This window comes from Chiloscyllium plagiosum, unplaced genomic scaffold (assembly GCF_037043375.1).
Source record: "Chiloscyllium plagiosum isolate Xiang-an unplaced genomic scaffold, Cpla_swu_hap1 HiC_scaffold_9, whole genome shotgun sequence".
NCBI lineage: Eukaryota > Metazoa > Chordata > Chondrichthyes > Orectolobiformes > Hemiscylliidae > Chiloscyllium > Chiloscyllium plagiosum.
This window is the reverse complement of record NW_028270147.1, coordinates 40,173,561-40,196,722: the sequence shown is the minus strand read 5'-3', so window position 1 is coordinate 40,196,722 and position 23,162 is coordinate 40,173,561. Positions and strand designations below refer to the sequence as shown.

General features: G+C 42.3%; 1 protein-coding gene across 3 annotated transcripts in view; it reads left to right on the top strand.

Moving 5' to 3' along the window:
- dmap1 (DNA methyltransferase 1 associated protein 1) overlaps positions 1–23,162 on the top strand; it is an 81,119-nt gene that overhangs the window by 17,299 nt on the left and 40,658 nt on the right. For 2 of the 3 annotated variants that reach the window (XM_043699086.2, XM_043699085.2), the window contains exons 3-5: positions 2,790–2,881; positions 21,587–21,782; positions 22,380–22,538. In XM_043699086.2, the coding sequence (XP_043555021.1) occupies positions 2,790–2,881; positions 21,587–21,782; positions 22,380–22,538 (447 nt within the window). Of the gene's footprint in view, positions 1–2,789; positions 2,882–4,743; positions 5,030–21,586; positions 21,783–22,379; positions 22,539–23,162 lie in introns of those variants that run through there. The other variant, XM_043699084.2, reaches the window with a different exon arrangement.

Genomic DNA, 23,162 nt, shown 5'->3' with positions numbered 1-23,162 from the left:
ATAGTAAGGAGGAGGCTGAAATGATCATCTTGGTCTTTGGAGTTGGTTACAAAGCAGATAAATTATTGTGGCTATGAGCTGTTGTGGTGAAAGGGTTAAAATTGTGTCCCAATACATGTGTGAATCTAACCGAAAATGGAAGGTGTCGCTTAGTCCCGTGTGAATCTTATTACACACCTTCCCGTGTGAATCTTCTTATCTGTATGTGACCAGAATGGAATGTGTTTTTCAGCCTTGCTCTGCTGTTCACATGAATGTTTAGATCTCGAAAAGAGTATATCAGCTGGAAAAGTCTCCAGTTCGGTAGAGTCTGCTCCGGGGTTGCGTTTAACCGCCGAGCGTGGGTTGTTGGCAACCGCTCTACGAGAACTGACGGCTCCCAGTTCCGGTAACACGTAGAGTGAGTATAAACCAGACCCGTTGTAAGTACGAGACCTGGTTGTGGCGACGCTGCGGGGAATAAAACACTTATATTCTAGCAGACTCGCCTCTTGGCTGTTTGTTCTGTGTCAGACTACTTTCCTGCGAGCCTGGTCCTTGACCTTGAGAATTTTTAAAAACATTTTGGCGTAGTCGGCAGGATACAATCGCAATTGAGGAAAGATTTTGATACAGAACAATGTTTTGGAAAAAGGCTAAGAAACCAGAGGAACAAACTGTGGAGGTCCCGACCGTCCCGGGATGGCATGGACCGTGGCATGGCGTGGCAGTTTGTTTGAGAAATGGTGGGGGGCGACCGGAGAACTGGGAGGCCGAGGGCGTAGGAACCCCAGGGTCGCTGCTGTCCACCCTTGAGAGGATCCCAGTCCTGCCGAAGAACCCCTTGCCTGGGGTACAGCGGAGGATGTGGGCCTGTGCGGCGGCTTGTAGACAACAGTCAGACAAGCGCCAAAAAGCTGAAGCAGAATTAGCCCTCCTGAAACATGAGCAGGGACTCAGTTCGGGAGATGCCTCTATGTTGAGGCAGGAAATTATGAAGTTAAAAGCTGAATTGACAGCATTAACTGAACTAGCAGGACGAACTATTATGTATCTGTCTGCTAAGAAACGGAAAGAGAAAAGGAAGGTCCCTCCAACCCCGGACCCAGTACAAGTACGGGCGTTTGTAGCCCAGTTAAATAACGGGGATCGGTGGGATATCGATCATTGGGATGGGAACATTTGGGGAGATTCAGATGATCAGTACGAAGAGGACCTACCCGTACTCCAAGCTAAACCAGTGGTTAGGAGAAAGCAGGTTCAGAGACGTCTCCCAGTGCAACGGGAGGTAACGTTAGATGAGGAAGGAAACCCTATACGGAATGAACAAGGGGAGGCAATTATGCATGAATTACCGCGGGCTCAGCCTCCTGCAGAATTCTCTGAATTAACGGAAGATTTCACTACCGATGAGGTGCTGTTTATCACCCAGAAAACCCGACGTAATCCTGGGGAGCCGTTAGAGCTATGGCTAATTCGGCTCCTCGAGGAAGGGGGGCAACAAGTGCAGGTAGACTATCAGGATGCTCCCAAGTTTGGTGGATTAGCAAAGGATGCTGCCATAGACCTGGGGTACCGCAGACAAGCCAAGGATATGGTAATAGATCGCAGTATGGGGACCTTATTTGGGATGTATGCCAGGGCAGTGGCCGAACAGTATCCCTTCCCGTCCGATTGGCCCCCCTTGGAAGGAACTTGGACAACAATTAAGGAAGGGGTTCAGAGGCTAACCCGTTTGTGTGTGCGGGATGCCCTGTTGCTGGGAGTGCTGGACGAGGTAGATAACACAAATGTTTTAAAAAATTCTCAAGGTCAAGGACCAGGCTCGCAGGAAAGTAGTCTGACACAGAACAAACAGCCAAGAGGCGAGTCTGCTAGAATATAAGTGTTTTATTCCCCGCAGCGTCGCCACAACCAGGTCTCGTACTTACAACGGGTCTGGTTTATACTCACTCTACGTGTTACCGGAACTGGGAGCCGTCAGTTCTCGTAGAGCGGTTGCCAACAACCCACGCTCGGCGGTTAAACGCAACCCCGGAGCAGACTCTACCGAACTGGAGACTTTTCCAGCTGATATACTCTTTTCGAGATCTAAACATTCATGTGAACAGCAGAGCAAGGCTGAAAAACACATTCCATTCTGGTCACATACAGATAAGAAGATTCACACGGGAAGGTGTGTAATAAGATTCACACGGGACTAAGCGACACCTTCCATTTTCGGTTAGATTCACACATGTATTGGGACACAATTTTAACCCTTTCACCACATTCCACTGCTTGGCCCAATACATGTGTTACATTATGATTCACACATGTATTGGGACATAATTTTACACCACAGCTGTCCAACAATAGTAACTTACTTCACTGTAAAGCTGAAATTCTGCAGCAATAGGTTGCTGTATACCAGTTTGGGAGAATGCATTTTTTAATTTTCAATCTAATTCTTACTTTGTCCCTTCTTGTGTTTTCCTTTCCACTAATTGTGATTTTATTTTATGTAGAGTTTAACTCTTCTCATTTTCACTCTCCGCTGTGTTGCTTAATGGTAAATAAAAACAGAACGTGCTGGAGAAACTCATCATGTCTGACAACCATGAAGAGAGAAAATGTCTTGAGTTCAATCACTATTCTCTGATCATTGGGTCCAAAACTCTGGATCTATGTCTATTGATATCGCCAGATCTGTGAAGTTTCTTCAGTACTTATTGTTTTTATTTCAGATTTAAAGCAGCTGCAGTATTTAGCTTTATTTTAATCCTTAATGTCAAAGCTAATTTTGAATAATAAATTCCTATTTTATTCAGAAAAAATCAAAGAAGTCCACAGAAGCGCTTACATTTAAAAGACCAGAGGGAATGCACAGAGAAGTTTATGCTCTATTGTACTCTGACAAAAAGTAAGTTAAAGCAAATGAAAAATAATGTTTTTACTAACTGCTCACTAAGTGATTGGTTTATTGAGGATGTGTTTATAACCTCTAACAGCTTTGTGTTAGAGCAGCCTCTCATGGCAGCTGTGGAATATTGCAGTGTTGTATTACTCTATTTCTCACTGTTCCTGGATTCTGCTGAAATTCTGAGTGCATCTTATGCTTCGGAAAGTGGAGATTTCAGTTTTGAAGAAAAACATTAAATTAAAATTAGGTAAACACGGTAGTCAAGTTTTCAGAATAATGCCTGACTCCTTTATTAATGCACTTCTCACGGCTGTCTATTTAAATACTGTCTGTACAGGGCTGAGGTATTTTAACAGTCAAAGGGAGTTATTTGTTGAAGGTAAAGGGAGACTGATCTGAATGACTGGTTTGAAAGTTAGCATCTTGAGAACAAATGTGATGGAGAAACTTGAAGACTGGCATCAAGTCCCCTACAGAACTAGGGTATGAGGATGGGAGTCACTGAGTTTATGGTGAATATTGGTCAAGATCTGCACATAATTAAAAATTGAAACAGAGAAGTTGAGAAAGGGAAAGGAATATTTAGAGATGAACCATTAAAGAAGGGTGGAATTTTGAATCAAAGATGACAACTTGGGTTGAGCTGAGAGCAGGAAACTGTGTTGGTACTGTCATTAATGTATGATAATAGAGGCTAGGGAGGGGATCGAAATGGAATTTAGATTATGAATGAGCCACATAACCCAAAAAGAAAAGGCAGGTATTGCTCAGAATTATGTAGGTTGCCATAGCAGCACATTTATTTGAAATCAATGAGTTGACTCAAAAAGAGAAGTTGTTCACTGTGTGAATACGTTAGCCTAGGGCTGGAAGATAGTCATGATAGATAGAGAATTCTTGGATCTCCTTCAAGGAAGAAGTGGCAAGTCCGCCAGCTGACCTGGTGAAGCTAGTGAGATTGGATCTCCATGGATAAAAGGCGATATATAATGGCATGGAACTTGAAACTGAAGTGGGATTGACAGGACCAATGAAAAAATGTGTTGAGTTGTTTTCATTCCAATTCCACTGCACTGCAATATTCAAAGTACATTGTCAATGACAATCAGGTATAGAAATAGAAAGTGAGTTCTGCGTTATGAGAAGAAAGTCTGTGCATCAGATTTGTCTCTGTAGTCTAATCATGTTGCTGCAGTACTATAATATCCAGGGTGTGTGTTATCAGGCATAAAGTTTACAGATAACTGTTAATGGGTATAAAAGACAAATGTTTACAATTTGAAGAAGTAATTTTTAAAAATAAAATGCTATGAAACTTTAGTTGCGCCATGACCACATATATGATCTGGAGATGCTTTCGCACAAATCTTGGATATTACAATTGAATTTGTGAAAAGATTTGTAGCTCGGGTGCTTGTTGTTGTGGTTCTGTTCGCCGAGCTGGGAATTTGTGTTGCAGACGTTTCGTCCCCTGTCTAGGTGACATTCTCAGTGCTTGGCTGCCTCCTGTGAAGCGCTTCTGTGATCTTTCCTCCGGCATTTGTAGTGGTTTGAATCTGCCGCTTCCGGTTGTCAGTTCCAGCTGTCCGTTGCAGTGGCCGGTATATTGGGTCCAGGTCGATGTACTTATTGATTGAATTTGCACTCATCCACAGATTCAATCAATAAGCACATCGATCTGGACCCAATATACCGGCCACTGCAACGGACAGCTGGAACTGACAACCGGAAGCGGCAGATTCAAACCACTACAAATGCCGGAGGAAAGATCACAGAAGCGCTTCACAGGAAGCAGCCAAGCACTGAGGATGTCACCTAGACAGAGGACGAAGCGTCTGCAACACAAATTCCCAGCTCGGCGAACAGAACCACAACAATTACAATTGAATCTATGTTCATGTGTCCTGTTGCTTCACTAAATTTGCTCTGATGCTCTGACTGTGAGACTTCAATGCCCATCACCAGAAGTGGCTTGGAGCCACCTCTGACTGAGCTCAAAACTGGGCATCCACAGGGTCCTGTAGATTATTACCAGCAGGAGAACTGTGTTCAACCAGAATCTGGCATATTCCTCACTCTGCTATTATCATCAAGCCAGTGGATCAACCTTGCTTTGATGGAAGTTCAGGAGAGAATATTGCAAGCAAGGTCAGGCATAGCTAAAATAAGGTGTCAACCCATTGAAGCTATATTAAAGGGCTACATACAAGCCAAGCAGTGCATAGATAGAGCTAAGTGGTTCCACAACTAATGATCAGATCAAAGCTCGACAGGGTTGACACATTCACTGATGAATAGTGGTCTAACAATTCAGAACTAAAGAACAGTTCTGAAGAAGAATCATAACGGACTTGAAATACTAATTCTTTTTCTCTCTTCACAGATGCTGCTAGAACTACTGAGTTTCTCTAGCACTTTCTGATTTCCGTTCAGATTTCCAGCATCTTCCGTATTTGCTTTAATTTGATAATCCAAGCAGGTGCACCAACAAACATCCCATCATCAGTGATGGATGGGACCAGTATGTCAATGCAAAAGATAAGACCGAAGGTCTAAGTGGGTGATCCATCTTAGCTTCTTCCTGAGGTCTTTTAAATCACTGGATGCCAGTCTCCAACCAATTTGAATAACTTTACATAATATAAAGAAACAACTAAAGACAGTGGATACAGAAAAGTCTATGTTTACTGACAATACCTTGGTAATAGCACTGAAGATGTATATTCTCGGACCAGCCACATACTTTAGTTAAGCTGCAACACTGACATCTACTGACAACATGGAAAAAAAATGCCTGTATATTCTCGGGCACAAAAGGCAGGATAAATCCAATCTTGCTAAATACCTCCTGCCCTCTAATATTGATCTAACGTTGATCTTCAGTCAAGTGTTGGAATATATTGTTGACAGGGCTATCAAGTGACACTTAATAACCTGCTTCCTAATGCTCAGATTTGGTTCTGCAAGGACAAGTAAGAATCTGAACTCATGAATTTACACTCATGAGGTTTAAACATGAATTCAAGAAGTGAGGTAAGAGTCCTTGACATCAAGGTGGCATTTCACTACATGTGACGTCAAGATGGCCTATTAAATCTGAAGCAGGAGTAGGCTATTTGGCCCTTCTATCTGCTCTGCTATTTAATAACATTATGGTTGATCAGATTGTGGATACAACTTCACACTTCTGCCTAACCCCAACAATCTTTGACTCCTTGTTAGTCAAGAATCAATCTACTTCAGGCTTAAAATATTCAATGCTGCTGTTCCTGCACTCCCTGAGGAAGAGAGAAACCCTCTGACAGAAAAAAAATTCTCTTCATCTCTTTCTTAAATGGAAGATCTCTCATTTTTAATCTGTTTCCTCATTCTAGTTTCTCCCTTAAGGGGCCACAACCTTTCAGCATCTACTTTAAATCACCTCAAGATCTTGTTTCAATCAGATGATCTCTCATTTTTAAACTCCCATGAATATAGGCTCAGCCTCTTGCCAACACTGCAAGTGTTGTCCTTCAATCATCTCAGTCCCAGAACATCACAGTTAGAATTTCGCAGGGTTATGCCCATGGCTAATCATCTTTAGCTGCTTCATTAATTAATATTGGAAGTGGGGATGTTCATTGATTGTGCAAGATTGCAAGTCACTCAGAACTTCTCAGCTATTGAAGCTGTTCATATTCAACAAAACATGGACAACCTTTATGCTTCAGCCAGTAACTTGTACCATTGCCCTGCGATAGTGTGATTTGAATGACCATTTCTGAGATAATATATCTCCCCATAACATTCCAATAGCATCAACATTATTATTGACCAGAAATGGAACCAGCCCACACCTCCCCCCTTACTTCCCTCCAAGGCCCCAAGGGATACTTCCAATGGCTTGGAAAAGGTGGATGCTAGGAAATTGTTTCAGTTAAACGAGGAGACTAGGACCCTTGGACACAGCCTTAGAATTAGAGGGGGTCATTTCAGAACAGAAATGCGGAGACATTTCTTCAGCCAGAGAGTGGTGGGCCTGTGGAATTCATTGCCACAGAGTGCAGTGGAAGCCGGGACGCTAAATGTCATCAAGGCCGAGATTGATAGATTCTTGTTGTCTCGAGGAATTAAGGGCTACGGGGAGAACGCTGGTAAGTGGAGCTGAAATGCGCATCAGCCATGATTGAATGGCGGAGTGGACTCGATGGGCCGAATGGCCTTACTTCCACTCCTATGTCTTATGGTCTTATGGTCTTATCCGCCACAAATTCACCTGCACCTCCACACATATCATCTATTGCATCCGCTGCACCCGATGTGGCCTCCTCTATATTGGGGAGACAGGCCGCCGACTTGCGGAACGTTTCAGAGAACACCTCTGGGACACCCGGACCAACCAACCCAACCACCCCATGGCTCAACACTTCAACTCCCCCTCCCACTCCACCAAGGACATGCAGGTCCTTGGACTCCTCCATCGCCAGACCATAGCAACACGTCGGTTGGAGGAAGAGCGCCTCATCTTCCGCCTAGGAACCCTCCAACCACAAGGGATGAATAGTTATTTTTTTTTAGACTAGATTAGATTAGATTACTTACAGTGTGGAAACAGGCCCTTCGGCCCAACAAGTCCACACCGCCCCGCCGAAGCGCAACCCACCCATGCCCCTACATTTACCCCTTACCTAACACTACGGGCAATTTAGCATGGCCAATTCACCTGACCCGCACATCTTTGGACTGTGGGAGGAAACCGGAGCACCCGGAGGAAACCCACGCAGACACTGGGAGAACGTGCAAACTCCACGCAGTCAGTCGCCTAAGGCGGGAATTGAACCCGGGTCTCTGGCGCTGCGAGGCAGCAGTGCTAGCCACTGTGCCACCGTGCCGCCGATGAACTCAAGATTTCTCCAGTTTCCTCATTTCCTCTCCCCCCACCTTGTCTCAGTCAAATCCCTTGAACTCAGCACTGCCTTCCTAACCTGCAATCTTCTTCCTGACCTCTCCGCCCCACCCCACTCCGACCTATCACCCTCACCTTGACCTCCTTCCACCAATCGCATTTCCAATGCCCCTCCCCCAAGTCCCTCCTCCCTACCTTTTATCTTAGCCTGCTGGACACACTTTCCTCATTCCTGAAGAAGGGCTTATGCCCGAAACGTCAATTCTCCTGTTCCTTGGATGCTGCCTGACTGCTGCGCTTTTCCTGCAACACATTTTCAGCTCTGATCTCCAGCATCTGCAGTCTTCACTTTCTCCTCCAGCCATATAAGTACTGTGGGTACCAGAGCAGAACAGAAGGTAGGTCTTTTCCTAAGAGTAACTCATCTGTTTCCTTCACACGGCCTGTCTGCCATCATAATCAGGAGTGTGATAGAATCACCCCAATTGCTGGGATGAGTTTGTCTCTAACAGAACTCTAGAAGCTCAATAACATTTTGGACAAAGCCCAGATATTGGCCCCCTCTACCACTGGTAACAGCCTTGGTTAGGAGTTCCTTCCAAACTTATTACCTGTACCACCTAGAACATCATATGGGAATGCCACCAGCTGCAACTGGCAATTTTTTTTTGCTGGATCAAAAACCTGGAACTTGTCCCAATAGCACTATACATGTCACTAGACCAGATGGATGGCTGCAGTTAAAGAAGTCTTGCCTTCAGCTCCTTCTCAAGGAACTTGGGGCTATAGAAAATTGCTGGCTTTGCCAATGACACTCTTGCTTTTGGGTTTATAAAGGCAGTCTTTACATATTTAAGATGATAAAAATGTAAGCAATTTGCTTGTTTTGGTTAAAATGTTCAAAGGTTTAATCAGTTTTATTCATTTGTGAGTTGTGGATATAACTGACCAGGCCAGCATTTATTGCCCATCTACCTGTTAGGTGTCAGTGTTGCAGCTATACTGAAACAGCTTAGCTAGGAGTGCTGCAATTTTTGGAGCACATGTGTTTGTTGACATTGCTAGAATGTTGTTGGGACTTAGACCCTTTGCAACATGTAATGCCTTGAGCTATTTCTTGGTATTGTATGGAATGAATTGAATTGGCAGAAGACTGTCACTGGTGATGCTGGGAGTTTTTAAAGTGGTGCGAGATGGATCACTAATTCAGCACTACTGGGTGAACCTTATTGTGAATCCTTCAGCTTTATCTTTTGCACTGATGTGCTGGGTTCTCCATTATTGAGAGTGAGGATATTTGTAGAACTGCGTCCTTCAGGGGCTGATGGTCTTGGGATGACTAAAATAGAAATGATGATTCTTTGATATGATGGACAAAACTAATGTAAAAAAGCACAAGCAAGTTTGTTAAAATCAGCTTACTTTTTAAAAATTTTTTTAATCAGAATTGTTTTAAATGGCATTTTCTTTAAGTAATAACCGCAGTTACTGACTGGATATCTACATTGTCACTTCGATTTGTACTTTAGTATAAACTTAGTTGTAGGAAAACAATATTTGATGTATGCTATGAATGTTTTTGATTCAACATACTCGAGAATAAATGCACCTCAGTGATTTAATCCATTTTGTTGTTGAAAGTAGAAGCAGTTTTGCAATTGAACAAAGAATCTTATAGCCCAGGAACAGGCCTTTTGGCCCTCCAAGCCTGTGCCAATCCAGATCCTCTGTCTAAACCTGCCACCTATTCTCTAAGGGACTGTATCCTTGCTCCCTACCCATTCATGTATCTATCTAGATACATTTTAAATGATGGTATTGTTCCCACTGCTCCCACCTCCACTGGCAACGCATTCCAGGCACCCACCACCCTTTTATCTCCTCTAAACCTTTTCCCTCTCACTTTGAACTCGTGACCCCTAGTAACTGAGTCCTGTACTCTGGGAAAATGTTTAGAGTCATAGAGATGTACAACACGGAAACAGACCCTTTGGTCCAACCCGTCCATGCCAACCAGATATCCCAATGCAATGTAGTCCCACCTGCCAGCACCTAGCACATATCCCTCCAAACCCTTCCTATTCATATACCCATCTAAATGCCTTTAAATTGTTGCAATTGTACTAACCTCCTCCACTTCCTCTGGCAGTTCATTCCATACACGTACCACCCTCTGTGAAAACGTTGCTCCTTAGGTCTTTTTTATATCTTGCCCCCCCCTCGCCCTATGCCCTCGAGTTCTGGACTCCCCCACCCCATGGAAAATACTCTGTTTCTTGCTATCCACCCTGTCTACACCTCTCATGATTTTGTAGGCCTCAATCAGGTCCCCCCTCAACCATCTTCTTTCCAATGAAAATAATCCTAATCTACTCAACCTCTCCTAAGAGCTAGCACCCTCTATACCATGTGAACCTCCTCTGCACCCTCTTCAAAACATCCACATCCTTTTGATAATGTGGCGACCAGAGCTGTACACTATTCCAAATGTGGCCAAACCAAAGTCTTATACAACTGTAACATGACCTGCCAACTCTTGTATTCAATATCCCATCCAATGAAGGAAAGCATGCCGTATGCCTTCTTGACCACTCTACTGACCTGCGTTGCCACCTTCAGGGAACAGTGGATTTGAACACCCAGATTTCTCTGTACATCAATTTTCCCCAGTACTTTTCCATTTACTCTTGAATTGGAGCTTCCAAAATGCATCACCTTGCATTTGTCCAGATTGAACTCCATCTGCCATTTCTCTGCCCAACTCTCCAATCCATCTATATTCTGCTGTATTCTCTTGATAGTTCCCTTCACTATCTGCTACTTCACCAATCTTAGTTTCATCTGCAAACTTGCTAATGAGGCAACCTACACCTTCCTCCAAATCATTGATGTATATCACAAACAACAGTGGTCCCAATACACGTCCCTGTGGGACACCACTGGTCACAGGTCTCCATTTTGAGAAGCTCCCTTCCACTATTACTCTCTGTCTTCTGTTGCCCAACCAGTTCTCTATCCGTCTAGCCAGAACACCCTGAATCCCATGCGTCCTCACCTCCTTCATCAGCCTACCATGGGGGACTTTTATCAAACACTTTACTAAAGTCTATGTATATGACATCTACATCCCTTTCCTCATCAATCAACTTTGTCACCTCTCCAATGAATTATATTAGGTTTGTAAGACATGACCTTCCCTGCACAAAACCATGCTGTCTGTCACTGATTTGCCCATTTTCTTCCAAATGGGTTTATATCCTACCTCTTAGTATCTTCTCCAGTACCACTGACATCAGGCTCACAGGTCTGTAATTACATGAATTATCCCTGCTACCCTTCTTAAACAAGGGGACAATATTAGCAATTATCCAGTCCTCTGGGACCTCCATTTCTTGCCATTTCTATCCCTCATTTTCATAGCAACATTACCTCTCTTTAAAAGCCTCCCATATATTGAATGTGGATTTCCCTTCAAACAGTTGCTCTCAATCGACATTCCCCAGCTCCTGCCGAATTTTGGTATAGTTGGCCTTCCCCCAATTTAGCATTCTTCATTTAGGACTACTCTTATCTTTGTCCATGAGAATTCTAAAGCTTATGGAATTGTGATCACTATTCCCAAATAATCCCCTACTGAAACTTCAACCACCTGGCCGGGCTCATTTCCCAACACCAGGTCCAGTATGGCCCCTTCCCTAGTTGGATTATTTACATACTACTCAAACTCTCGTGGATGCTCCTTACAAATTCTGCTCCATCCAAACCTCTAACACTTAAGTGAATTCCAGTCAATGTTGGGAAAATTAAAATCTCCTATCACCACCACCCTTTTGCTTCTATATCTTTCTATGATCACTCTACATCTCATTTTCACTGTTAGTACAATCCCGACATTGTTATCACACCTTTCCTATTTTTGAGCTCTGCCATATTGCCTCACTGCTCGAGTCTTCCATTGTGCCCTCCTTCAGCATAGCTGTGATATCTTCCTTGAGCAGTAATGCAACTCTTCCACTCCTTTTGCTTCTCTCTTTATCCCACCCGAAGCACTGATATTCTGGGATATTTAGTGCCAAATGTAATAGAGTAAATTGGAAAGAAATTTGGAGTTAATGATAGCATATTGGCCATGGCTCAGGAGGTAGCAGTCTTGTCTCTGAGCCCAAAGGTTGTGAGTTCAAGTCCCACCCCTGAATTCAGGGCTCTTGTGGAATAGTGATAGTGTCCCAGGGTCAAGTCCCACATATTCCAGGGTCTCTGAACAGATTGATTAGGAAATATCTACTTTTACTGATTTGTATTATAGAATATTATAGCCTACAAGGAGGCTATTCAGCCCATTGTGCTTATGCCAACTCTTTAAAAATCTATGCAATTAGTCCCATGTTCCTGTTCTCTCTCCATGTGCCTGCAGATTTAATTTTTTCAAGCATATATTCAGTTGTCTTTTGTAACTTACATTTGAATTTGCTTCCATCATTTTCGGGTAGGGCATTCCAGTTCTTAATACATTTTCAAAATTCTTTGCCCTTTATTTATTTGCCAATTATCTGAAATCTGTTTCCACTAATTATTCTTTGTTTTTATAGTCTCATTAAAATTGAGCAATTTAATTCGCACAGCCCACCATTTTTCTGTTCAAAATGCATCATTTTACACTGGGCATTCAACATTATTTGCCATGTATCCATTGTCCTCCTCATCTTCCTAAAACCTTTATTATTTACTCCTATTAACTACATTTCTAAGCTTCGTGACATCTGCAAAGTTGTGGGCTGGATCATGCATCCCTTTGACAACAAGTTTGAAGGTGGGTAAGGTTTGCCCACCCTTGAGTAACTAAAATCCTTAAGTGGCCAATTAATGGGTGCTTTAGGGCTACTCCATGTGTGGAACTTGGCAACTTTAACTATTGCATCAGACAAGAGGTGGAGAGTCTTCTTTCAGGGCCATCTGTACTCAATACCTCTCCATCCTCTCTCTACACACCACACTGTCCCTCACAATCATTCTTGTGACTGACCTTCACTGTCCAGTTACTGAAGGACGTTTGATTCTATGGTAGTTTGGAGACAGGACCTGTTCCTGAAAAGAGAGTAGATGACCTGCTTCATTTCATTTTGTGCTTCTTGAAGTGTTTAATGCTGCAGGATGACCATCTGGAGCAGGGTAGGTTCCCATAATCACACACGCAAACACACTCTCTCAAACTCTGAGTGCCAGTTCAGTCAAAACATCTATTTCTTATATCCAAGTTAACATTGGTAGTATCTTAAAGATAGTAGTGGTCCTAATACTGACTCTGGAGACATCACTGCTTACCTTGATCAGTTATTCACCATTAGAAGAGCAGACATTGTTGGGAAAACTTAGCAGATTTGGCAGGTATGTGGACAGAAAACAGTGTTAACATTTTGGGTCCATGACCCTTCTTCTGAACTGAGTTTTCCCTGCAATTTCTGTTTTGTTTCTGATTTCCAACATCGATTAATGGGTGGCATGGTGGCACAGTGGTTAGCACTGCTGCCTCACAGCGCCAGAGACCTGGGTTCAATTCCCGCCTCAGGCGACTCTCTATGTGGAGTTTGCACATTCTCCCCGTGACTGCGTGGGTTTCCTCCAGGTGCTCTAGTTTCCTCCCACAATCCAAAATGTGCAGGTTAGGTAGATTGGCCACGCTAAATTGCCCATAGTGTTAGGTGAAGGGGTAAATGTCGGGGAATGGGTCTGGGTGGGTTGCGCTTCGGCGGGTTGGTGTGGACTTGTTGGGTGGAAGGGCCTGTTTCCACACTCTAAGTAATCTAATCGATGTGTGTTTTTTCTATTCGCTACTACGTTGTACACTTTGTCTTGCCCAGTATTGTATCCTCACTACTGCTGCACCTTTTAATCTCATGGACTTTTTTTTTATCAATTGTTTTTGGAATGGCTTTATTTATGTCTAAGAATTCATCTTCTGATGAGTTTTTAATTTTAATCTCAACTTTTTTAGTTATTGGGTATTCCTTTTTCCTGAGGCTGCATGTTCACATCTTCAGTCACCCTTACCTGTAAATTTAATAATCTCTCACTCCCCACCCCACATTCCAGCGTCCCTTCCACACTTCACCCAGTCTTCCCTTCTGACTTCTCAATCCGCGTAGCCTCAGGCTGGGAAGTGGGGACAAAAGTGTTAATCGTATCCTGTGATTAAATATTGCAGGACTTGGGAATAGAGTCATAGGGATGTACAGCACAGAAACAGACCATTCTGTCCAACTTGTCCATGCTGACCAGATATCTTAACTTAATCTAGTCCCATTTGCTAGCACTAGGCCCTATAAACCCTTCCCATTCGTACACCTCGCCAGGTGTCTTTTGAATGCGGTAATTGTCCCAGCTGCCTCCACTTCCTCTGGCAGCTCATTCCATACATGCACCACCCTTTGTTGAGAGTGTGGTGCTGGAAAAGCACAGCAGGTCAGGCAGTATCCAAGGAGCAGGAGAATTGATGTCTGACACCCCTTTGTGTGACAAATTTGCCCCTTAGGTCCCTTTTTAAATCTTTTCCTCTCACCTTAAACCTATGCCCTCTAGTTCTGGACTCTCCCATCCCAGGGAAAAGACTGTGTCTATTTACCCTAAACATGCCCATCTTGATTTTATAAACCTCTATAATGTCACCCCTCAGCCTCCAACGCTCCAGGGAAAATTGCCTTAACCTAGTCAGCCTCTCCCTATAGCTCAAACCCTCCAACCCTGGCAACATCTTTGTAAGTCTTTTCTGAACCCTTTCAAATTTCACAACAACATTCCTATAGGATACTTCGGTGTTTCATAAATTCACAATTGTGCCTACTCCTCATATGTCTTGGGCTATTGTCTCTTTCATTTAACCCTAAGAATGACAACAATAAAAGGTTGCTTTTTAAAAATGTCTCTAAGGCTTTAAATGGTTTTATATTCTTGCCTGCTTTAAAAGTTTTCTATTTCAGTCTAGATTTGCTCAAACATACCTCAGGTATAACTATTTAACAAACTTTCCACACAATGTATTCCATTGTGCATCAGAATGCAGAGTTGAAGCTGCAATCAGATAACTATGACCTTACTGAATGTTAAATAGATTTGTGGGGTCAGAAAGTCTACTCTTTTAATTTTTATGTATACATGAATGGTAAATTTGTATAGACCCTTCTTATGTCAGCACCAGCCCCTCCTATTCCAAACTTTTACTGGTCCCAATTCCATTACATTCTTCAACTCATTCAACACCTTATTAGGAAATATTTTTCTTCTTCTGTTCAGTTGTAAAGGAATACTAGCTCCAGCACTTAATGAGTGCACCAATACAGCACTGGATCTTTTGTTCCCATCCTCTTCCCTCTAAATCTGTCCCTTCTAACCCCATCTTTTGTTGTGTATTTGCCATATCCGCTGATCTTTTGCTCTACAACTCTGAACAATCTGAGGGCTTTATTCTCATATGCCCACACCTAAATGAATTTTGGCACAGCACAGCATTGAAACCTTCTCTGTTCCCTTTGCCCTGTACCTAATTACTTTGGAAAGCCTGTTCCCCCCCCCGCCTGGCTTCATTGAGAACTGCTGGCATGACAATGTCTGCCTGAATTTCTCTGCTTCTTTCTCTCACTCTATATCTGCACTCTGTTTTTCATGTCAAATCCTGATATTATCAAACTATTGACAAGGATGGTGCTATTGTTCATCTATTCCTGATGAAGGCCCTTGCCCGAAACATCAATTTTCTTGCTCCTCGGATCTGCCTGACCTGCTGTGCTTTTCCAGCACCACTCTGATCTAAACTCTGGTTTCCAGCATCTGCAGTCCTCACTTTTGCCTTGGTGCTATTGTTATCTGGTGTATTGACCTCTGCCTTTCATAGACTAAGCCCAATTTTCTATCACTTCTAATTTTCCTTGTATCATAGCCCCATCACTGACTATCAAGCTGTTGTTTTGAGAACTGTTTGCCCTTGAGATCTTCCCTCCACACCTTCCCAGCTGTTGGTCGCTGAACTCTGAACAGCCAACTTTAACTTTCTTCCTAAATTTCACAAATGGGACCGACCTGACAAGACTCATCATTTCCGCGTGTTCCAATCCCATCTGAACTGATTCCTTCCAACCTCAACTTATTTTTTTTATCCCTTTATTCAGGTTATTTCAAACTACATTCATTATTCTTCTGACTCCCTATCTCAGTTAGAGTCATAAACATGTTCGGCACAGAAACAGACACTTTGGTCCAACTCGTCTATACTGACCAGATATTCTACATTAATCTAATGCCATTTGCCAGAATTTAGCCAATCATGTTCCATGTTTCCTGATCCTAAATATTTACTCTTCACTATGGGCATATAATCCCTCTCCACCTTTTATCTTCATCAAGATAGTCTGAGGGCTTTCTGCATTTTCCTGGAATAGAGGCTTGAACAGTATCCCTCCACAACCACTTTTCTATGCCTTACTGAGCCCATTCTCACTTTGAACAATTGTCTTTAGCCTTTAATTTTCTTGAGGTGAAAGGTGTGGCAAAGGGTACCCACATAACCCTTAGTTATGCAGGCCTTTTTGAAGGGTGTGTGGAACATTTTGTTTACTCTAGCCCACTCCCACAACTGTTCCTCCACTACATTGGTGACTGTATCAGTACTGCTGCTTGCTGTCATCCAGGTCTGAATAAGTTTATCAATTTTTCTTAGCTTCCATCCAACCTACCTTCATTTGATCCATCTCTGACTTTTCCGTTACATTTCTTGTCTTCTCTGTCTCCTCTTCTGGGGATAGGGTGTCTACTGATTTTACAAACTGACTCCAGCCACCTCGACTACAGTTCCTCATGCCATGCTTCCTGTGAAGTTTCCATTTCATTCTCCTAATTTCTCCATTTATCACAGCTGTTCTCATGATACTACCTTTTATAACAATGCCATTGGCATGTCTTTCTTTCTCTCTCAAATGAGGCTCCCCCTGCCATCCCTCCAACACTATGGGTGACGGGCCACCCACTTCCTACAGTTTTACCCTCATTCCTTCCCCTTTTCCCAGAGCCAGGAAAGTGTACTCCTTGTCATTGTTTTTCACCCCATCAGTCTTCAAATTCAAGGAATCATTAAGTCTGTAAGTTAACTTACTGAGCTTGAAGGTTTGTTTTCAGACGTTTCATCACCATACTAGGTAACATCATCAGTGAGAGTCTCTGGTGAAGCGCTGGTGGTTTGTCTCGCCTCTCTAATATAGGTCTTAGTTTCTCAAGCTGGGTGATGTCATTTCCAGTTTTTTTTTCAAGGGAAGTTAGATAGGATTTAAGTCGATGTGTATATTCATGGAGTTCGGCATAGAATGCCATGCCTCTAAGAATTTTCATGCGTGTCTTTGTTTTGCCTGTCTGAGGATGTGTGTGTTGTCCCAGTCAAGGTGGTGTCCTTCTTGTCTAGTGATAGTGGGTTGTGTCTTTTGGTGGCCAGTTGGTATTCATGTATGCTGGTGGCAAGTTTCCTGCTAGTTTTTCCGATGTAGTGTTTTTTACAGTGCTTGCGTGGTATCTTGTAAATGATGTTAGTTTTGCTGGTGGTATCTAATGGATCCTTTAAGTTCATTAGTTACTGTTTAAGTGTGTTGGTAGGTTTGTGGGCTACCTGGATGCCAAGGGATCATTACCATTTTCATCACTCCCAGCATAATGTCACTACCAAACACATGCTAGGTACTTGTCTACCTTAATGCTTTTCAAAACACCAACATCTCTTTTATATTGACGTGCCCTACAATATCAGCATATCCTCCTGAGACTCACCATCCCCTTCTCCTTTATGAATACCAATGCAAAGTATTTGTTAAGGGCTTCATCCATTTCCTTTGGTTCCATGCAAAATCTTTCTCCTTTATTCTTGAGTGGATCTACCCTTGCCGTAGCTAACCTCTTGCTCCTTGTATAAAGCACCTTGGAATTTTCCTTAATCCTATTTGCTGAAGATATTTCATGTCCCCTTTTGGCCCTCCAACTTACTTCTTTGAGTTCTTCCCTATCAACTTTGTATTCCTTGAGGGTTCTGTCTCCTTTCAATTTCCTAAACCTTACGTATGCTTTCTTTTTCTAACAAGTGGTCTACTGACTAAATTACATATGTTCAACATCAGCTCCTTGCTTTTGTACGCTAATCCCTTTTTAATAAAGCTGAGGATTCATATGCTTTATTAACTGTACTCCACTGTCCTGCCACCTTCAATGATCTTTGCATATGTGTAAACAATCATAGAATAATCGAATCCCTATAGGGTGGAAGCAGGCCAGTCAGCTCATCAAGTCCACACCAATGGTCCAAAGAGTATTCCATCCAGACCCAACCCCCCCCTACCTTATCCATGTAACTTTGTATTTACCACGGCTAATCCACATAGTCTGCACACCCCTGGACATTATGGGCAATTTAGATTAGATTAGATTAGATTAGATTACTTACAGTGTGGAAACAGGCCCTTCGGCCCAACAAGTCCACACCGACCCGCCGAAGCGAAACCCACCCATACCCCGACATTTACCCCTTACCTAACACTACTGGCAATTTAGCATGGCCAATTCACCTGACCCTGCACATCTTTGGACTGTGGGAGGAAACCGGAGCACCCAGGGAAACCCATGCAGACGAGGAGAATGTGCAAAGTGTACACAGACAATCACTTGAGGGTAAAATTGAATCCAGGTTCCTGGCACTGTGAGGCAGCAGAGCTAACCACATTCTCTGGCCCTGTACATGGCTTTATATTGTCTTTCAATGTTCTTCCCGCCAAGGTCCTCACACTTCTTTGCATGGAATCTCACCAGACACCTATCTGCCCACTCCACCAACCAGTCATTACTTGTTTAGTTACATCACCTGTTCACAGAGGGATATGGGTCAAATGCTGGCAAATGGAACTAGGTTTGGTTAGGACGGATGAATTGGACCAAAGGGTCTGTTTCCATGCTGTATGACTATGACTAATTTCCTTTCAGAAAGGAAATCTACTGTCCTTATCTGGATTGGCTTGTGTGATTCTAGACCCACAGCACTGTGGCTATGCTGAGCTTAATGACCTACTAACTCACTCAGTTCAAGGTCATGTAAAGATGCACAATAAATGCTAAGTTTGTCAAAGATGTCCACCTCATATCAAAGAATAAAACGGAAAAAATTGTAACTTACTAGATCATGCTGAATATTAATTGTAAAGCAACTATTGTTCACAAGGTGGGTTCAGTATAAATCCCTCCTTGTTCATAAAAACAATCAATTTTTTTGGTGAAAAACATTGATCATTTTGTCTCGATAGACAAGTGTTGCTTTGTCTATCACATCTGTCCTCCGCTGCAATACCCACACAAAGTCTGATTCCTTTGTTGCGATAGAACTAACTTCTAGTGCTTACAACAGGCCTTAAAAGCAACCACTTTATGTAGTCCTGTTTGATATAACAAACATTCTGAGATATTTCACAGAAGTGTTATAAAGCAAAATTCGACACCTAGCCATGAAAGAGTGTTACAGTTGATAGTCAAAAGCTTTGCAGAAGTTGATTTCAAAGAATCTGTTAAAGGCAAAAGAGAGAAGCAGAGTGTTGTAAGAAGGGAGTTCAAATCTCAGGATCTAGGCAGCTGCAGACATGATGACCAGTGGTGGAGTGATCAGCTTCTGGGATACTTAAGGGATCAGCATTAAATAAATGAAGATATCTTGGAAGATTGTGAAGTTGGAGGAGAGAAGCCAGGCTCATTTGGAAATTTGAAAATAAGGGAATTTTAAAATCAAGCCATAGATTGCTGAGATCCAGTTGTATCAATAACCAAATTCGGTTTAAAGGCTGTTGGCAAACTTTCATGATTTTTTTTGACATTTTTGCTTTTGTTCATTAACTTGCTATCCATTTTTTATTTCAGTAACTTTTCCAGTTTTGTATTTCTCAGCCAAATCTATTTTTTGAACTTGCTCATTTATGATTTAGCTTCCTACTTCCTGTAGTGCTATTGTTAAGACCTCCTGTACACTTGTTTCTGCAATGTATTTTCTTGTTTGTACAGGGAAATGAGCTAGTGAATGAAAGGGTAGCTATAATTAGTCTGTGGAAACTAGTCAGATGGTCTCAAAGTATGGTTAGGTATGTTGAGTTGGGTGATGACTAATATGTCACCCACAATAATGAGATAGCCTCACTTAACTCTCACCTCTTAGGAAACTGACTGGTGGGCAGTCCAGTGGGTTATAAGGTGCCACAACAATGGTGACCGTCGTCCATGAGATATTTCCAGCCAATTGGAAGCTGGCTGTTTCTAGGTCTGAAAATCCAATGGTTGAGGCCTGCTCTGATGTGATCCAGTGGTGAGAAGGTATTTTATGAAAATCTTTTTTGGGGGTTCAGTTTGCTGGGATTGAGGGGTGCAGAGAAAAGGGCATGGAGGTTGTTTTCAGAGGTCTTTTTCTGCTTACCCCATTTGTGTGTCTTATTGATCCCAGACTGGGGCATTTGGAGGCCTTCCTAAACATAGCACATAAGAAGGGTCTTAATTGCTGGTGAGTTGAGAAAATTGCCCACAGAATAGAGTCCTAGAGATGTACAGCATGGAAACAGACCCTTTGGTCCAACTCGTCCATATCAACCATACACCCCAACCCAATCTAGTCCTACCTGCCAGCACCTGGCCATTATCCCTCCAAAACCTTCCTATTCATATATCTGTCCAGATGCCTTTTAAATGTTGCAATTGTACCAGCCTCCACCATCTCCTCTGGCAGCTCATTCCATACGCATACCACCCTCTGCGTGAAAAAGTTGCCTCTTAGGTCTCTTTTATATCTTGCCCCCCTCGCCCTAAACCTATAATTTAAGGGCTATTGCATGCACGATAAAGGATGGGTGAAATCTAAAGTAATTGAGTTCAGATGAGCTACAAGTAATTCATCATTTGCTATCTTACTGAGGCACAAATTATATTTGAGTTGTACTGCTGTTTTCATCTTTTGTACTTTAATGAAGCGTGGGTATGTGTGTATTAGATTAGATTAGATTACTTACAGTGTGGAAACAGGCCCTTCGGCTCAACAAGTCCACACCAACCCGCCGAAGCGTAACCCACTCATTCCCCTACATTTACCCCTTTACCTAACACTACGGGCAATTTAGCATGGCCAATTCACCTGACCTGCACATCTTTGGACTGTGGGAGGAAACCGGAGCATCCGGAGGAAACCCACGCAGACACGGGGAGAATGTGCAAACTCCACACAGTCAATCGCCTGAGTCGGGAATTGAACCCGGCTATTACATAATATATAATAGATGTCTATCCCTACTCTGTGGTCAACCATACCTCTTCCTCCAATATCAGTTTTTTGTCTGTTTTAGTGGGGCTTGATTTGTTCTACTATTAGCTACCCAATTGTATTCATTAGCTTTCAAATTCCGAAAGGTTCCATCCTTGGCCTTTTTCTTTTCGTCACTTACTTGGTGCAACTTCCTATCACTTTCCAAAAACCATGAGTCTTAAGTTCCACTTGTCAGTTGATGACATTAGCTGTGCATGTTAGCCATCTCTCAACTGAATCATTGCCTGTGCTTTCTCAGATTTAATATCCCAGCAACAACCTAACAGTAAGAGGGAATGTAGCAAGACTGAATGAAAATTATTAACATACAAATTTACAGTTTACCCAAATCTGACTAGAATGTTTAACAACTGAAAATAAGGAAGAAAGATTTTTAACAGGATTTCTTGTAGATAAAGGTATATTTTTGTGCTTGTTAACTACAATTTAAAATCTTCCTTTATGTTTTGAAAAGGGATGCCCCTCCATTACTTCCAAGTGACACGACACAAGGGTACAGGACTGTTAAGGCAAAGTTGGGGTGTAAAAAGGTCCGACCGTGGAAATGGATGCCTTTCACCAACCCAGCTAGGAAGGATGGTGCAATATTTTTCCATTGGAGACGGCTTGCAGATGAAGGCAAAGATTATCCTTTTGCAAGGTTTAATAAGGTAGAACACATTTAATAGTTGGCAAAACAATTATAAAAGACACGTTTCTTGGGGTTGGGGAGGGGGAGGGGGAGGGAAGGGGAGGGGATCAGAATGCTGGGGAAATGGCATAGTTATACATTGCTGAGAAAAGAAGCTATGATACAAGCCCATCACCTTTTTTTCTGGACAGTTTGCTAGATTGTTCTGCAGATTGTTTTACAAATTAGTAATGGTAACATTTTATAACACATTTTAGTTTGATGCACTATATACATACCTCTGTATGTGTCTGTCTAAACTGTAGTGTTAAAATAAAATGTAACATCCTTTTGCCCTTTGATTGCTGTGTGGTATTTTGTGAAGTTGACGCATGTGAAGTATTAGCTGCAATTTTGCACCAGCTCATGTGATTATAAATAAGATCAGTTGGGATCTTGCACAGCTGTTACTGATATTTGAGCAAAGGTGAAAAATGTGTCTTCCTTTTGCCAAGTAATCGGTGAGAGAAGTGGAATAACCAAAGTCAGTAGTGATTCTTCAAATTATATCAAGCTTGTTGTTTCATTGAAAAAAGTTGTAAATAAATTCAGAGTAAATTTTTTTGTGGTTCTCAAGACAGTCCAGGTACCTGTATATTCAGAACAGGAATACCAGATGTATCTACATGATGATGGATGGACCAAAGCAGAAACAGACCATCTCTTTGACCTCTGCAAACGCTTTGATCTCCGGTTTATTGTCATCCATGATCGCTATGACCACCAGCAGTTCAGGGTGAGTAAGGGAACAGTGAATGAATGAATATAATCCAAATGAATGCAAGATCATCTGGTTAGCTGTAAAATTATAAATGCATTTCTTTTCTATTGAGCAAGTTCAGTAAAGTACCAGCAGTCTTTTGATTTATTTCATAAACTAGGTCTAATTTAAAGTTGTGACTTTATTCTTGAAATCGCAACTTGTTCATTATTTATGTAAATGATTTAGACTTGAATGTAGGAGGGTTGATCAGTAAGTTCACAAATCATGAAAACATTGGCGAAGTGGTGGTAAATAATGAGGAGGCTAGCCTTCAACTATCAGAGAGTATGGACTGACTAATCAGATGAGCTAAATAAAAACTGAAAGAAATGCAGATGGCAGTTCTGAGGAAGGGTCACTTGACTTGAAATGTTAACTCTGATTTCTGTCCACAGATGCTGCCAGACTTGCTGAGCTTTTCCCATAATTTCTGTTTTTGTTGGTCAGATGACTTCATCAGTGACACACAAATTTAATCTGGTTAAATGTGAGGTGATACTCTTGATCAGGACAAACAAGGCAAGGGAATGCATGATGAGCAGTCGTATCCTGAGAACTGGTTAAGGTATCAGGGCTGGTAGATAAAAGTGAGGACTG